Below are 18,182 nucleotides of genomic sequence, written 5' to 3' on the forward strand. Positions count from 1 at the left end.
GGCTGAAAAAATGCACTGTGTTTGAATGGCTAGAGTCGATCCAACTTCATAAGAGTTTATATTGCTTCCACTGTTCTCTCAAGCACTGTTTTCAAAACCGAACCGGACCAGAAAAATCGGGAACCTGTCACTTGACTGGTTCCGTTTTTCTCCAAAATCGTTGATTTTGGTCAGCAAACCGCTGAACCGGCCGGTTAACCGTATTGATCGTTTTCCAATTTTTAAATCTTTTTTTTTATTTTTTTTGTCAGAACGGGCCAGCCGTTCAGGTCGAACAGTCGGACTATTCGAACCGATAACCGGACCCCTGATCGGTTCGGTCACTAGTTCTTTTTAAAAACCATGCTCTCAAGTTTGGGATTGGGAAAGGCATCACAATCGCTGATGGTAGCTATAGTGACGACGGAAGCATTGTCATACTTTCCCACGAAGAATAACCTTGGGGGAGAAGTAGGGAAAGCGAGGACTTTGACAATTTGTCAAAAAGGGTATTTTAGGAACTTTCAAAATTTTTATCAATCACGTGATGTCATATGTAACAAAAGTTAATAGTAAGAGAAGTTTTAGACAATTGTTAGAAAACTTAAAGCTAGGGGTGTCAATTGACCGGTTTTGGTTTGGATCCAATCTGATCCAAACTTTATCAAATTGGATTTGGACGGTCCATTATAATTATTGGATAGTACCAACCCAAAATAAATTGGTCCATATTTTTATTGGTTTGAATTGACTTAAACCAATTTTTCAATAATCCGATCATGAGACCAAACCCTTGTCCAATTTGAAATCAATCAAAACTGAAAACAACATAAAATCGCTTTTATGAAAGTACTTTTACGAAAGCACTTTTGTGAAAATATTTTTATAAAAGTACTTTTGTGAAAAATATTTTTATGAAAGCACTTTTATAGAAGTTTTGTAAAAGCACTTTTTACTTTTACATGAAAGCACTTTTATGAAATCACTTTTACAAAAAAAAAAACTTTTACGGAAGAACTTTTATGAAAGCACTTTTACAAAAGTACTTTTATGAAAGTACTTTTATAAAAACACTTATACGGAAGTACTTTTATAAAAGTAGTTTTACGAAAGTACTTTTACAAAAGCATTTTTTCAAAGTACTTTCAATTGTGAAAAATATTTTTATCAAAATACTTTTACAAAAGTGCTTTTTCAATGCTAAAAATGATTTTATATAATTTTTTATATTTTATTCAGTTTCGGTTGAACCCAATCCAATTTATTTACATTTTAATGGATTGAATTAGATTTGGACTGGATTGGGTCTAATCCATTTATAAGTGAACTCACATTGGACTGGATTGGATTGGATCAATCCGTCTAATTGACACTTCTAAAAGATACTTTAAGACAATACTAAACAATAAAGATAAAGTTAATCAATATATAAACAACAAAATAGAATTAAATCCCGCTGCAAAAATAAAAAAAAAACAAAGATAGAATTTAATCAATTAGCTAAACGCATAAAAGTAGTTTAAGAAATTTGACCGATAACACAAACATTACATTAATATACATAAAATTAAAAAATTATAAATTTTATACTTTGTGTCTTATGCCTCAAATGTCAAACCAGCTTATGCTCGCCTCTTCGGCACCGGTTCATGGTCCTCTTGTATGGGTATAGTAGGAAAATAAAGAGAGGCTAGGGTTTGAGCGGTTCAATTTTCAGATAAGGGGCGGGGTGCCCTTGTCATTGCCGGACCAGGGTTTTTCATGGTTTTGCATCGAGCAAATTTTGAAAAGCACAGTTCAGGTTAAGCTCTACTCTGAGTCCTTCAAAATTAGTGCTTCAGTTTTTCTTTCTTGAAGACTTCTCTTGTTCGTTTCGGTGATATCAGATTTCTGATTTGTCGTTGTTATTGGAACTCATGTTTAAGCTGATAATATAGCTTGATCTTGCTTGATTGTTTGGAGTATTCCTTCGGATGTAAATAATTGAGGAAAATTTGCAGGTCGGTTAGGGTTTATAGCTGTTGGAGCTTTTTCTAATAGACATTGCATGCCGCTGCATTCTTCAGTTTTGCTTGATATATATCAAGCATTACCATGTGTATCTGTGTGTTTAAATGACTAACTTGGTTTCAAGTTTAGCCGGCGAACCTTTTGATTTAACCTCCCTGTGTACGTGAGCAAATTATTTTATCCCTTCGATGTTCGTTTTCTTGTATTTGTCAATATTTATGGTCCGTTTGGTTCGCAGTTGGAATCAGAATCGGAATGGTTCTGTTTGGTTCAGATAGGAATCGAAATGGGAATTGGAATAAACTAGAATGGGATTTTATTTCCAAGGGAGGGGAGGGAATGGCCATTCCCTCAAATACAACGGGAATGAGTTTCGATTCCGCTCAACCAAACACAACCAAACAGTTTGAATCGGATTCCAGACCTCTATTCCCTTGAACCAAACAGGTCCTTAATTGATCTTTCTTTGTCATTTTGTAAGATTGAAGAATCAACTTTTGGTTAAATTTACTTGAAAAGAATATGGGTACTTTGTCATTTAGAACTTACATGCCTTTGTCATTGCTATTTAACTACCGAGCCTGGTATACGTTTACAGTAACTGTGCTTATGCTATAGTTTCCATTCCCCTTCCAAAACACCATTCATTCTCGTTTTTTGTTTTGAGGCTTCTGTTTGTGTGTTGTGGTTGCTTATTTTTAGTTTGTCTTTTTTGTTTCCCAAGCATTTGTACCCTGTGGCCAAAACAAAAAACTAACAACCATCTTTGTAAAATCTTCCTGTAATGTGTACAATTACATGGTTTCAAATTGTCGTACTGAATGGTTGAATCACTATCATTTGATCCACCAGACTTAATGGTTCACTTAGGGAGCACATGTCAAAAGCTTGCCATAGAAACTACCTTTAAGATGTCCAAATTTCTGATGTAGGGTGGGCAGGTCTCCTTGGCACTCTGGCATTGGGGTTTTGTGAAAGATTAGAGATCAGGTTAAGTTATTGTATGAAACCATCAAAATGGTGTTTTATTATTGGGCCTTTGTTTTAGCTTGATTCTTTTGTGTCTGCTAGTTGGATTTTGTTGATTCTTCCCATGCACCAACAATTAATATTTTTCTGCCTTCTATGTAAGATGAGTCTGCCTCTTGTTCTGGTTTAATCTGTGCTTAGGGTTATTGGGTTTTGTTAGACCTTTCAGGTGCATGTTGGATGTCTAGTTGCCTAGGTAGGTGCGTAGTTGCTGTAAATCAAGGCATTAAGGTGAGGTATCCGGCCAACAACTTGACAACTTTGCTATAAGTTATTAGGTTTAATGTCTATAAAAGATTAGGTCTGCTAGGTTGTATTTTTATCAGAGTTTTCAAGGTGTATAGATGACTTTTGGAGACAATGGGTGGTTAGTTGCATAGGTGATAAAAATTTTATTAAATGAGAAACTAAATTTTGGTTAGTTCCCTAGTTTTGTATGCCAATGAGCATGCATATTAATTGAAAATAGCAATTCTGTTTATAAAATCGTTAAGTTTCTTCTAAAAACATGGCAAATCGTCATATCTTAAAAATGCAATAGTATTTTAAATATATTTGCCCACTTATTACCTATCCACCTTTAAATTCCCAATAAAAAAGCTAAGCAGCTAGAAAAAATGATGAGGGATTTTTTGTTGGAGCCAGGTGAGGAAAAGAAAGATGATTTAGTGAAGTGGGAACCCGTGTGTAAATCTTAGGAGCAAGGAGTTTGGGTATTAGGTATTTGATTAAAAGGAAAGCAACTCTTCTAGGAATGTGGCTTTGGATATTTCCCTTAGAGGGAGATAGACTATGGCACAAGGTCATTGGAAGCATTCATGGTGTAGCGGACAATGGCTGGAATACAAAACTTGCGTCTTACATTGCTTCAAATTCCCCTTGGAAAGCAGTCTCTGAGGTATTGTATTGCCTACCTTTCTCAACTTTATCTGTTTTGGTGTGGGTTGTGGGAATAGAGCCTTATTTTGGGAAGACCTTTGGCTTGGGGATTTGCCACTCAAAGTGCAATTCCCTATACTTTATTCATTAACAAACCTTAGGCTGTGTTTGGAAGTGATGTAAATACAAAAGTCGATCGATGTAAATTTAGAATGGTTAGATGTGTCAGCGTAAAAGGCGAATAGGCCAAATGCACCTTTTACACTCTTCTACGTTTGGAAGAACTATGTAAAACATCGGTGGATATTTTATATGCATTTGGAGTGAACAATGGGGTGGACTGGTGTAGGAGGCGAAAGCATCTTTGGTCGACGACTACATAAGGCCAATGGTGGATCTGTTGGAGGAATGGTGGTCGAAGCCCAACCTTTCGACGAGTTTGGTCATCTCTCAGTGGTCTAGATTAGGGTTAGAAGAGTTGGACTTTAGAGAAGGGAAGCCACTACACATGGGTCCTCTTGCAAGTGAAATATATTGCCTGTTTTTGCTGATTATTGGCAACATAAACAATGTGAGGGTTTTGGTGTCTATTCCGGAGAGTGTGGTAGACAAGCTTGAGTATTACATGAAAGGACTAGCAGTAGAGAGAGAGGGAGGAGGGAGGGAGGGAAGAAGTACAACGTTGATGGAGTAGTTTCTCGGAGGAAGAGAGACATTAGTTTTATATTGATGGAAAGCTCGATAGATTTTTACATCGATTTTTTCGATGTAATTTTCACATTGATTCTCGATGTAAAAGTATGTTAAAATGGTCATTTACATCGATAACCGTTATTAGTTTACATCCCAACCAAACGTGTACAAAAGTGATCTAGAGTGTAAAACTACACCGAACCAGGTTTTACACCGCAAAAAACGCAGCCTTAAGAATGAACCTGCTTTTAAACAGTGATTTAAAAGCCCCCTATTTGCTAATGTTGCTCATTCATTCATCTTAATAAAATATCTTCTTAAAAGGTAATAAAAATTATAAAATCATTATTTACATGTTATGTTTATGTATTTTAATTTTAGATAATAGGTTTTTAAAATGTTTATTTTAAAATTTAAGTTTATATTTTTTATTAATATTATATTAATATTTTATTATTCTTTTTGAAAATTTGGCTTTTTTTTTGAAATTTCTGATTTTTTTTTATCTATTAGCTTTTCTTTTGTATTTTTGGACCTTGCTTCAAAATGGCGTGCACCTCACCTTGTGCCTTGTGCCTCGGGCACAAATTGGCCCCTACGCCTTTTTTGCGCCTTGTGCTTTTAAAGCATTGCTTCTAGATGTGGCTTACCCTAAGAACATGGCTTAAATTGGGTCTTTGGGTTTAGAAGGGGTTTGAGAGATATTGAGTGTCAATCACTTATCATTCCTACTCTCGCTTTTGGAAAAGGTCTTTTTGTATCAAAATCTCTTGGATGGTAGAGTTTGGTGCCCCTCACCTGATGGCCTCTTCTCTTGCTCTTCCTTCTTTAACCTTTTCATCAATTCAAAATCTTTGAGGTGAATTTCCCATAGAGAGGAATTCAGTGCAAACCAATTCCTCCTAAAGTCTAGTCTCTTTGTTGAGAAATATTCCTTGGAAAGATTCACACCTATGACATGCTATTGAAAAGAAGGTGAAACAATTGTCTTTCTCCTCATGTGTGTTTCCTTTGTAAGTCTAGTGGTAAGACCCTTCCTCATTTACTAATCTCTTGTTCTTTTGTGACTCATATTTGGGATTACTTCTAGCCTCTCTTTGGTTGTAGATGAGTTCCCCCACAAGATGCGGTTAGTTTGTTCAAGTCTAGTTTCTTGAGGCAATAGAAGAAAAGAGGAAGATGCTTGTGGAGAACAACAAGAGCAGTCCTAGTATGGATTACTTGGGAAGAATGAAGATTTTCCAGGAGGACTAAATCTGAGTAAGTGGTTGAAGCCAATGTTTAGAAAACTAGACCAGATTGGCTAGTTGGATCAATTAAATCGTGACTTGGGGAAATTTGGCTGATCGGTCAATTTAACTAAAAAACCAGTGAACTGTTGCCAGTTTCATGAAACCGCCCGAGCCATTAAATACTTGAAATTTTAAAATGAGTTTGAGAAGAATTGAACTCATGACCTCTTATTTTCATATATTGCTTAGTTAGCACTAGTCCACATCTTTACTTGTGCTATTTAATGACTCTTTATTGTATCAATTACTTTATTAGACACGTATTTTAAAGAAAATGTAAATTATGAGACTTGAACTCATTTGCTTTAAAAAATAAGGAATTTGCCATGCATCCACCATATTTAAGTAGGGGTGCTCACGGTTTGGTTAATTGAACTGTGGGCTTGTTGTTGAAACCGAATCGAGGTTACCAGTTTTTGAAAAACCGGTAATTGAAACCAAACCAAAGCCAATCGGTTAACTGGTTGACCGGTTCAGTTCATTGGTTTTTTTTATTTTTTCAATATATATTATAAAAAATATATAAATATATAATAAAACACTAGAATTATATATATAAAATATTATATTTTAAATAATAAATAATATATTATATATTATAAATATATCTTTATATATAATTCATATTTATTAATTGATAGTATAGAAAATATAAAATATCTATAATATACATATATATATATATATATATATATATATATATATATATATGTATGTATGTATACTGGTCGGTTCGGTTAATTGCTGGTTTTCTATTTTGGTTAACCGAAACCGAACTGGTATCTTTGGTTTTTTTAAAATATCGAACTGAAACTGAACCGACCAGTTTGGTTAACCAAATTTTCGATTCGGTTCCGGTCGGTTTGTTTTTTCGGTTTTTCTTGCCCACTCCTATATTTAAGTATATTAAAAGTTGTAAAATATATTATATATAGTATTTATATAACCCATAGCATATATACATAATTACATATATGCCATGTCATCACGGTTTGACCTCTGGTTTGAGCCCGGTTGAACCTCTTACCTGTGAACCTCTCCCTTCTCTGGTTCTATGCCTGGTCTGGTTCTCTGAACATTGATTGAAACCATAAAGGTTAGATCTGCACATGGGGCAACAATAATGGAAATCTGCAGAGATGTCTCTACAAATGACTTATTATGGAAATGGGCTGAAGTGGTACAAACAGATACATACAAAGAAGCAATGAGAATGGAATGGAAACCTCCTGGGCCAAATAAGCTGAAACTAAATTTTGATGGCACATCTTTTGGGAATCAGGGGAGGTCAGGTATAGGGGAGTCTTCAGAAACCATCAAGGAGCAGTACTGGCCTCATTCTTGGGGCCAGTTGGATTTGGAGACTCGGTTAAGGATGAAATAATGGCTCTCTTACAAGGAGTAAAACTAGCAATACAGAAGTAGAGGGAGACTCTTTGTTGGCCATTTCTTGGGCAAAGAAAGTCAAACAAGGAGCAGATATATCCATATTATGTTGGGCAATATTGTAATCTGTAATAGCAAAAAAAGGGGATGACAAACCCAAATAGTGTGGGCAAGCTGCTTTTCTGATGGTTTTTTTGGTCTATTGTGTAGCTAAAACCATGCATTTATCTCAGGCATTATTTAGTAAATTTAGCTAAAACCATATATTTATATCAGACATTAATTAGTAAATTTATTTGCTGATAAAAAAAGGTTACGGAACTTAGATGATGCAGAGGGATGTGGTACCTATTTGGAAATTTTTAGTCCATAACATAACTGCACACTAATTTCTTATCTTGATTAGCCTTGTTGGTTGCCCTTCTCTTATCTTGCAGAGGGATGTGGTACCTATTTGGAAATTTTTAGTCCATAACTGCACACTAATTTCTTATCTTGATTAGCCTTGTTGGTTGCCCTTCTCTTATTTTTGTTCTTTTTACCTGTTTTTGCATTCTTGGTTTCCTTGAGCATCTGCCTTTTCTGTGTATGGATTCTGTTTGTCCTGTTACGTTTTTATTTAAAATGCAAACAATTATGATGTTATAATAGCATTAGGTTTTTATAGCACCCTGATACATTGTTAATTTGCAGATGAATCGCGAAAAGCTTATGAAGATGGCCGGTGCAGTTCGCACCGGTGGAAAGGGTAGCATGCGAAGGTGTGTTGCATACTATTTTGTTTCTTACTATTCTTTTAAAATATGTTTGATGATCCTTAGAGTTTAAAATGCACCTTGTAATCTTTTAAAATGTGGCCAGAGCATAGATTCTGCACTTTCATAACAAGAGTTTCTAGAGCAAACCAATTTGGTTAGCTAACTTCTTTTTTTGTGGAAGTTTAGTAACTTTTAGGATTTTATACTGCACAACTACAAACGGATTTGTGCTCTTCAATGAATAGGCACATCATGGATGGGTTGGTTATCTTGAATTTGGTTACTTATCCTACTTTTAATGCAGGCTATTTGTGAAATGTTGCCTCTTGTCATATTACTTGATTGTATGGTGCTATTTAAAAACAACAAACTTTCAGAGTCTTGTTTCTTCCTTGTTAAGGGTTGCATTTTATATAACTTTTGGATGTAAATGTTTCTGACAGCTATTAACAGTGTTGTGCAACCCATTGTATGCACAACAGTTTGATGATGTGCTCATCTTCTTGACCTGCCGGTATTATAATGGGAAAATAGTTTCTTCCATAGAGGCATTGAATGCAAAGTTTCCTTGAAGAATTCAATGAGTGGTGCAAAGTTTCTTTGGCTGGGTGTCTCACCGGAAAGCCATGACTTATGGCAACAACACACCTGTCTAGGCAACTAGGCTTTTGCCTAGGCAATAAAGCGCTGGCCTAGGTGACAAATGACAAAGCATGCACCTTATTATAATATTATTGATAATGCTACACCTTACTGATATGTCTGTTAATACATTTATAAAGAAGTTGCTTTGATTTTGTCTGATAATACATTTAAAAGAACCATGGGTGTTGAGTAGAGAAAAAGAAAGAAGGGAAGTATAAAAAAGTTGCTTTGTTTTTGTTTGTTCTGTTTTCTTCCTCTGCCTTACATTAGATAAATCAACGGGTCCACCCTTGTTTCTTTTTTTTTTTCGTTTACTTTTTATCTTATAAAATTATAGCCTTCTTTAGTTGCTAATTTGATATGAAATTGCTCTATTTAATACTTATTATATTAGTATTATTTTTGAAAATATTGAAACTAATATATTTGAAATACTGTTGTCCTAGATATGATGATTTGCCATGTTAGTCATTGGTTGGTTGAAAAAAGAAGGGGTATATAGTCAAGATGGGTTACCTAAGCAAGGAGTATATAGACATCATTTGTTTTGGCCTCAATGTTAAAAGGGTGGTGGGTCTTTTTGTTGTGAAGGGTTCTATTCCTAACAACTTGTTGTATTCTCTTTTTCTCTAAGTTTTAATAAAATTCTTTGAGTTGCTGATAAAAAAAGTTGCTTTGCCATGTTATGAGAGGATATCTAATTTTATTAATAAGGAGAATTGGTACTTTTTCAATTAATATGCATGCTCAATGGTAATTAAAACTAGGGAACTAGCCATGGTTTGGATTTTTATCTTATTAAATTCTCATCACTTACGCTTGCCTAGATACCTGCTAGTTGACTAGGCAACTAGGTGCCACACTGTGCTCAGAATCGCCTAGACTCCTTGACAACTATGTCCCCAGCTACCTCCTCCAAGAATTGGCTGCATAGTTGGAGGTTTACATATCTTCTTTAAAATCTATTGCAATTGTCTGTCAGCTGTCATTGATGGAAATGAATTTGGTTTAATGAAGGCTCTATGGTATTTGATTATTTGTCTTGGAAACCGAAACTGGTTCTTTTTTGTTTTTAACTCTTGGTTTCTGTTCTTTAGTTATTGCAATTATCAGTTTATCTGTTGTAGACCTGTATCTAGTTTTCAAACTTGTCTGTTGTGTTTATGAACCATGTATTATGCTTTTGATTACAGAAAAAAGAAGGCGATTCATAAGACTACAACCACAGATGACAAAAGGCTTCAAAGTACCCTGAAAAGAATAGGGGTGAATGCTATCCCTGCTATCGAGGAAGTCAACATTTTTAAGGATGATATAGTCATCCAGTTTTTGAACCCTAAAGGTAATACTTAATGTTCAAGAATATGCTATATATTTTCAGTTGTGGGCCTCAAGGCGTTTTTCTTGAGCCATTCCTTGATATAAGCCTCACTGCATGTTTTCAGTTCTGTGGTTTTTAAAATACTGGTGATAACCCACCATGAAGAGGACCCTAAAACATTTATCAATCATTGCCAACTTTATGTGTTTTCTCATTCTAATACTTACTTTTCTCCTATTTCAGTTCAAGCCTCAATTGCTGCCAACACTTGGGTTGTCAGTGGCTCTCCTCAGACAAAAAGTATTCTTTACTACTCTCTTTATTTAGAACAATGCAGTTTTGTCTTTTTTGAATTTCAGTATGTGCAAATATGTCATGAATTGCTTCACAAGAATGGTGGTCATTCTTGGATTTATGTGCTAAGCCTAGTATTTTAGGTTGTTTAATTTTTTTACCGTACCCTGAAAATTATGTTTGTAATATTCATGTCTGGTTAATGTGATATATATTTATTGGGAAGATCAGGTACCATTCGTTTAAAAAGGCTTTACACAAAAGATTCACTAGGCAAAGTCACCTATAGAGTGAGTCGTATTAGATGACCTATGCAAAAGCAAACTACTTAATAGGTATTGAAAAAAAAACTCTCTTAAAATTAGGCCCAGGTCATCAAGAGGATATCTGCAAACTCTGCCCTCATGGAGAACCACCATCTAATACTAATATTGTTCCTCATCATTTCTTCTTTCTGAGGGAGTATCTGTGGAAGATAATTGCATTGCAGTCCATCCAAAAGGACCAAATTATACCAGTGAAAATGGTTTTCCATAGAGGCCTGCCCTTCTTGAAGAAATCAACTTGCCAATGGAAGAGAACTTCCAATATTGTGTGTTGATAACACTGACACAACTTGAGAGCATTTAAAAAGCACCACTGGGATCTATTACTGACTCAATGATGTAGAAGCAGATGGTCACCTGATTCAAGCTCACCATTACAGAAATCACAGCCTTTTGTGTTAGATTCCATGCCCCTCTTTATCAGCTTATCCTTGGTATGACATTTGACAAATGCTGTTGTCCACACCAAGAAAGCGAGTTTTTATGGTACATTTGCTTTCCATTCAATTCTACTAGGGAAATGAGAATGTTTAGGTTCTATAATCTGCCTCCTGATCGAGAAACATCCACTGTGCTCCCATATCCAGATGCTGTCAGTTGTCATCATAATGTTTCAGGTTGCTGACCTCGTCCAGCTTCCATTGCAGTGGCTGCCAATCAGGAGGCATCATTTGATCAGTGTTACAAAGATCTGCTGATAGAGCGCTCTGGGTACCCAAATTTCACAGAAACATTCAATACTCTTCCAAGATGAGCAACCAAGGTTGTTTGTCTGAATTTGGATTCCATCCTCCTTAACTAGAGCCGAACTTGGACTTTTTTGATTCCCTTTCCAAGGTCAGCTTTTAGGAAAGCTTACCTTGATTCCCTTTCCAACTGGAGCCTGATTCACTTCTTGGAATGTCCTAGTTCCCAACCCAACAGCAGATTTAGGAAAGCACACCTTACTCCAATCAACAAGGTTAAACTTGGGCTCCTCTTTTCAAGCTGAGCTTTTTACCTCCCTTTGGCCAGTATGGGGAAGAGAAGAAAGTATTAAATTGGATGGTTAGCTAAAGTGCTTGTGATTAGGGTGAGCCTCCTTTAGACAGGTAAGGGAAAGGTATTTGCTAGAGTTCTCTAACACTGGATCCTAAATTGAGCAAGATGATTCTTTAGCTCCCAATGGTATGCATAAATATTTAATGGGAATTTTGTCTTTTGCTATTACTCACTTAATTCCAGAATACGATCTGCTTGTACAATAAAATGGTTGTAATAATGCTTGCTGTTGGCTATGGTTGCTTAAGTTTATTATTTATCCTTCTGTGAGTGAGAGGAGGGACCACCATTCTTACTTGTGGGCAAGCCATTATATATTCTCTGTTTATTTTATATAGCTGCAGTAGCTATAATTTGATCTTTTCTATTACAGAATTGCAAGATCTTCTCCCAGGGATCATCAACCATTTGGGTATGTGCCTTTTTTATCTTTTGTATTCCAAATTCATGTGTTATTTGTCCAATGTTCTTTATGTCATGACTGTATTGAAAGGTGCTTTTATTTGATTGATAACATTTGATTACAACCTTTCATGGTTCTACCCTTTGACATCCAGATATTGAATGTGTATTACAGGATACATACCTGTATGACACTGGCACTGCTTGGAACCTTCTATAGTATAAAGCATTAACTCTTAGAGTATATTTTATAGTATTGAGCTTTTTTTAAATATGTACATTTTTTGTGTTTTAACAAATCATTGTAAAAAAATCGTACGTTTTAAGAAATTTGATTAATTTGTACAAGTTACAAGTTTTGAGAAATGACATCGTTGACCGATTTTGTGCATGAAACGTGAAACACAACAATGCAAATAGAAAATGTATTTTTTATTGATATAAAATAAAAGCAAATGAGATAAAACTTTTTTCTTTCTTCTCTTGAGTATAATTCCTCTTATTAATTTGTACAAGTTACAAGTATTGGGAAATGACATCATTGACCGATTTTGTACATGAAATGTGAAACACAACAATTCGAATAAAATAAAAGCAAATGAGATAAAACCTTTTTATTTCTTCTCTTGAGTATAATTCCTTTGATTTTGTTGTCAATGCAGTCGGGATCCTTGGTGTCTTTCCAACTCAATAATTTGGATGTGAAATCTAAAATGTGGTTTCTCTTGTACTAGGGCTTCAAGCTTGATCTAAAATGAGAACCGTGTTCTTGCATTGTTGGTTGCTGCCCCTGGTGTAGTATGCAAAAAGTAGTAAACTCATGTAAAATATTTGAGGCTTCAATATGAACTAACCTCTCATATATCGTTTAAGCATGTTGTGTGTGGAGCCATCCTTCTTATATGCTTTAACTTACAGCAAGCAAAGAGACGATTTTGGACACTTGGACCAGTGTTTGAATGTCCCTTTTTTTGTGCCCCTTTCAGTAACACTTCTGTACTTCAATGGGTGCTTGCACATATGAGGCAAGAAATGAAAGAGTGATAGCTCATCCAAAAGCTCTACCTTCAGGCAACACTGATGTTGATAACTTGTGGAAAGCAGATTTTGCTTTCTTCACATGCCTAGATGGTCCCCACTTTGGAGGTTGAATTGCGTTTCAAGTGGTTTTGCTTAGGTGGGGAAGAATCAAGAATGCACAAAGGAATGCATTTAGTTTAGAGGGGTTCATTTTCATGACATTTTAACTTTCAAGAAGTTTATTTTTGTGAGAAATGAATTGTTAGAAAAATAGGTGTGCTAGTGATATAGGATGGAAGGAGAAAGTGTCTCATGATCTTCATGTTGTGAGAAAGAGGGAATTCAAATCCTAAATGGGACAAGGGAAAGAAAAGTAAAAGGGTTTCAGATCAAACATATTGGTGGGGGGAGTGAGTTAGCACTTTTACAAAGGAAAAAAAGAGAAAGGGAGAGACACATTACAAAATAACTCCTTTAAAATTCTTATATAATAGAAACAACATATTTGTAGACTTTAGAGGAGGGATTGACTACACCACTTGTTCACAAGCTCCTGGTTTCTGATCATAGTTGTCAAAGTCTTTTTTCTGATGAGTTGCAACAATGTTTTATTAAATTTACAATTTAGAGTTGTATGCTTTTGGCTACAACTTAGACATTGGGGTGGTCAATGCATAAGCTGTATACCTCCAAGGGTTCCCCCACTACCAATAAATAAAGGATCCCCCTCCCACCCCCTAAAACAAATTTTCTCTTTTCACCCCTTGTTTTGCCAATGCATTTGTGGACCCATTAGCTGATTTTTTTTTTTTGACAGATGACAATAATCAATCAAAAGGGTTAGTTACACAATGAAAACTTCCCACATTGCACAAGATGCTGCAGCCTCAGAAGCACAATATAATTACCATTGAGCCCAAAATAATTGGTCCTTGTACATCCCTTGCTTATCTAAAGAATTTGCCAACTGACTGATCTCCTTTCCATTGGACTCTCACCTTTAAATTTGAAGTTTGCCACTTGAATTTTCTCATGCCCCCCTAAAAGGACCAAGCTACAGTCTCTGGTTCCTTCAGCTGTCTGATTACAAATTTTCAATCAGCAATCTCCCAACATTCTGTTCTTTAGCAATCTGTACTTCCTGTAAAACTTCTTGGACCTCCTCCACACTCACAACATCCCTCACTCCAATAGGACCAGAGAATAAGGCAACGATCTGATCCTCTTCATTCTTGAAGACTTCCCCCTATACCAGAAGGTCCAGGATTACCTAGGCTGTTACCATTAAAGTTTAACTTGATAAAATCTTCTTCATGGCCCTTCCAATCCACAACAGGCTTGTTCTTAATAGTAGAGCCTTTTGCAATCAATTCCCAATTTCACCAAATGTCTGCATAAGAGACTTGTGAGAAAAGGTCCAATGCTTTAGCTCAAATAATAGCCATGTTAAGTAAGTAATCCCAAGCAGTAGACTCGTCCTTTTCTTTTCTTTTATCATTAAAAATTTTAGCATTTCTTTCCTCCATACCAAAGCAACCCTAGCGCACCTCCATAAAACTCTACCTCTTTTCTTAGGTCATCTGAAGGTCATAGGGTCAAAAAGGCAACCAATCTGCAAAGGCACAATCCACGTGCAACCAAAAAGACCAAAAAGCTTTTCCTGAAGTCCTACAACCAAAGGGTAGAAGATTAGAAGGTGATAATAACTTTCTCCATTAGCTTTGCAAAGGATATACCAGTTTGGGGAAATATTAAGACCAAGTCTTCTCTTTTGCAGATTGTCCAAAGTGTTTAGTTTTCTAAGATTTCCCAACAAAGAGCTTCCAACTTGGGAGGGATGGGTTTGATCCAGATTTCCTTACAATAAAAAGGCTGAGGGTGAGGGTTAGAGCACAACATGAAGAAAAAGAAGCACAATAAAATAGTCTTGGAGGGTATTGATCAAAAAAGAAAATAGTCCTGGAGGGTTAGGAGTCAGATTCGAGCATCAAATTTAGAGGGGTCTGAATAAACAGAATCAAGAATTTTGGGGAGCAATGGTGCCTTGTCAACCTCAAAATTTCTCGAGTTTTCTAAAACCAAAAGACTAGGAGAAAAATACAAAAGAATTGGTTCATTTCACCTCATGTTTGTATCCTTTGCTTGAAGAGTGGGGGGAGTACCAACCACCTTTTGCTTTCATTGTTCCTTTGCTTCCTCTGTGTGGCAGCATTTTTTTCCTTGGAAGGCCCTGGCTGAGTTTGCAGATCTTTTAGACCGAAGCTGGTTGAGATATACTACTAGGAGGCAAAAGATTTTTTGGCAGTGTGTAAGAGTGATGCAGTGGGGCTGGAACAAACTATCAGAAGACAGAAATGTGTGTGTGTGTGTGTGTGAGAGAGAGAGAGAGAGATGCGACTCCTTGTCTTGTGCATCAAGAAACACAACTTTTTATCTACTAATGCAAATAAACTGAAAATTGAAAGACAAGCACTATTGAGCTAGAGGAACAAGATGCTATAGCCCAAGCCCACATGGGGCTAGTCAAAATGACAAAAATACCCCTGACCAGATCAGTTCAGCTCCCAAGAGTTTTCTCCATGCCAAATCAGAACCTGTTTGTTGGCCTTCTTACGAGAACTGGTCTTGTAGTGCCTGGACTGATCCCCATCATCTCTCCCCGGCTTGAAAGAAATCAACCCTGGCGAGTTAAAGGCATGGTGTTGCTCATAAAGTTCTGGATTGAGATGATATCTTCAGCTGTAATCCATGAACATTCTGAAAGAGGTAGATTCTTCCACTTTACAAGAGACTTTGATAACCCGCACTTGTAGAAATTAACTTCTCATCAAGGATGTCTTCAAGCACATCAAAGCCCGACCACGCATCACTGCTACCTGGTTGAGAACATGATCGTTCCAAAGGTTGAATGGAAATCTGACTATTCTGTTGACAAAACTTCCTTCACTGACATCTACTTCATTACATGAAGGGTTCCTGTTTTCTATCACTGTCTTTCTGAACCTGGTATTCACTATGAAAATCTCATCTTGAGTTCCTCCAGAGTTGAGGATGGAAGCTTTCAGCTGGAATGGAAACAGAAACCCCTGTTCATTGGTAGGAAAATTCTTCATCACATCATTCAATTCCCCTTGCCAATCTGCCACTTTTCTTCCTGGTTTCACAACATTCCTACTTTTCCGATCCTCTATATTGCCTTCTGCCATTAGCTCAAAAGTAGAGAAGCCCAGCCATTCCCCTCACCGGTTGTTCGTTTTCTTCCTGTCTTCAAGACTCCAACCTTTGTTTAGCTTCCCCTTCTTCTACTTGGTTACTGTTCTCTACTATCCATCTTCTCTGCGCAAGCTCTTCCAATGTTTCTGCGATCAGTCTCCCCCCCTGTTTCAGGGAAACAAACAATTGGTGCCTGCCATTTCCAAATCTCACTCAGCTCGACGAGAAGGCCTTTGTTGTTACACTTTTTCTCCATGAAGAATATATTCGCTACACTCGTCATCTCACCCTTCCATCCAGTTGCAGTGACCACCTGAACAGTGTCATCAATGAATCCTTTGACCCAGTCTGTTGTCAATCTGCTTAGAATCCCAGTTGCTCGTTTGTCCTCTCTGTTTTTAAGTGCCAGACCTCCTGTTTTCCCAAAGAGGAATCTCTTTCTTTCAAAAACCACCTCCTCCTCCTACTTCCTCACTGGCACAAAACACCCTCCAAGTTCTGGACTCACCATTTCTTCCGTTCTTGAGAGCTGCTCAGTTCCAGTGGAAGTCTGTTCTCATATAAATCATATCAGAAAGGGTTATGCCCGATCAGATTTTTCCAACTTTCTTTTCTTTTCTTTGTCTTCCTCTTTGCAAGTAAAATCTTATGTTTTATGATTTGATTCGCAATTTGAACTATTTACTCCCAAGGGTTTTGGCAGATTCAGTGGTTGAGGTGGCAGATTCAGAAAAAGAAATGCAAGTGCAATCCCAAGATTTCCGTTCACAATTTGAACCATTTACTCAAAGGGTTTTGGCTTGAACTTTTGTATCTGAATCCTTTTTATTTGAATCTTATCATTCTTCTATCATGAATCTTAGAATTTATATGATTCATGCAGTTTAAGTCGGTTCTTTTTAAGACTTGTTCTTTACTCAGCTTCCTTGTATTTTTTTTTTCATGAGACTCTTGTTTGAAATAGTCTTTGCTAGAAAATGATTTATTTAGGTCTTTTAGAAACCATATAGAATTTATTTTCGATCATATGTTGGTTAAAGAGTCATTATATGTGGATTAGTTGATTTTTCAAGTTGAACTTAATTACATCTTTTTTGGCTTCCTGTGTACAAGTTGCAAACTCTGTATGTGGATTAGCCGAAATGTTTCATCCTGAATTCTCACATCCATTTTGCGGTGAAACAAATGGATTGCAGTGCAAATTTCATTAGCACTGGTTTAAACATAGGAGTGCAAATAGGTTGAGTGTAAATTTCTATAAAAAAAATAGGTTAGAGTGTAAATTCATGGTAGCTTATATACTCTGAAACAATTATAAACTGTGGAATATGCACATTTGAATTTCCTGATGCTAACTTTTTTTTTTTTTGTGGAGAATTTTAGATTTAAATCATGGTTCTACAGCAGCATATGGTTCCCAGTTTATTAATCTTGTTGCTCCTATTTGAATATTGGTGTCAGATGTTATCATTCTGGGGAGATGGTCAATGTATTCACTTTGTACTCGTGTGAATTTGCCTTTTTGATGGTTCCTTGTTTAACTTACAGGGCCAGATAACCTGGACAATTTGAGGCGGCTTGCAGAGCAGTTTCAGAAGCAGGTACCGGGAGCAGTTGCAACACAGGAAGATGATGATGACGTCCCAGAACTTGTTGCTGGAGAGACATTTGAAGCTGCTGCTAATGAGGCTCCTCCCTCTTAGAGATGTCTTTCAGAAGCCTTCTGTTTGTTTTTAGTAATTTTACTAGCAGTGACCCGTGCGATGCACGGGATGCTGTATTTCTACTTTTTTACATGTAGAATAGTAGAATAATTTTCTTTTCTTTTTTATTTATTAAGCTTCAAACCTTCCTTTTTATATAGTTTATATATTATGAAAAACATATAAACCAA

General features: G+C 36.3%; 1 protein-coding gene across 2 annotated transcripts; it reads left to right on the forward strand.

The window, feature by feature from the left end:
* The first annotated feature begins 1,586 nt into the window (after window positions 1–1,586).
* LOC104606693 (nascent polypeptide-associated complex subunit beta-like) lies at window positions 1,587–18,182 on the forward strand. 2 transcript variants are annotated; one of them, XM_088888768.1, is made up of 6 exons: window positions 1,587–1,780; window positions 7,962–8,029; window positions 9,865–10,013; window positions 10,236–10,292; window positions 12,027–12,065; window positions 17,837–18,182. In XM_088888768.1, exons 2-6 carry the CDS (start codon window positions 7,962–7,964, stop codon window positions 17,989–17,991), a joined length of 468 nt encoding a protein of 155 aa, XP_088744894.1. In that variant the 5' UTR covers window positions 1,587–1,780; the 3' UTR covers window positions 17,992–18,182. The 2 variants fall into 2 exon arrangements, with proteins under 2 accessions (XP_088744894.1, XP_088744893.1); XM_088888767.1 differs by lacking the exon at window positions 1,587–1,780 and adding an exon at window positions 1,854–1,979.

This window comes from Nelumbo nucifera, chromosome 5, assembly GCF_055504915.1.
Source record: "Nelumbo nucifera cultivar China Antique chromosome 5, China Antique-T2T, whole genome shotgun sequence".
Classification (NCBI taxonomy): domain Eukaryota; kingdom Viridiplantae; phylum Streptophyta; class Magnoliopsida; order Proteales; family Nelumbonaceae; genus Nelumbo; species Nelumbo nucifera.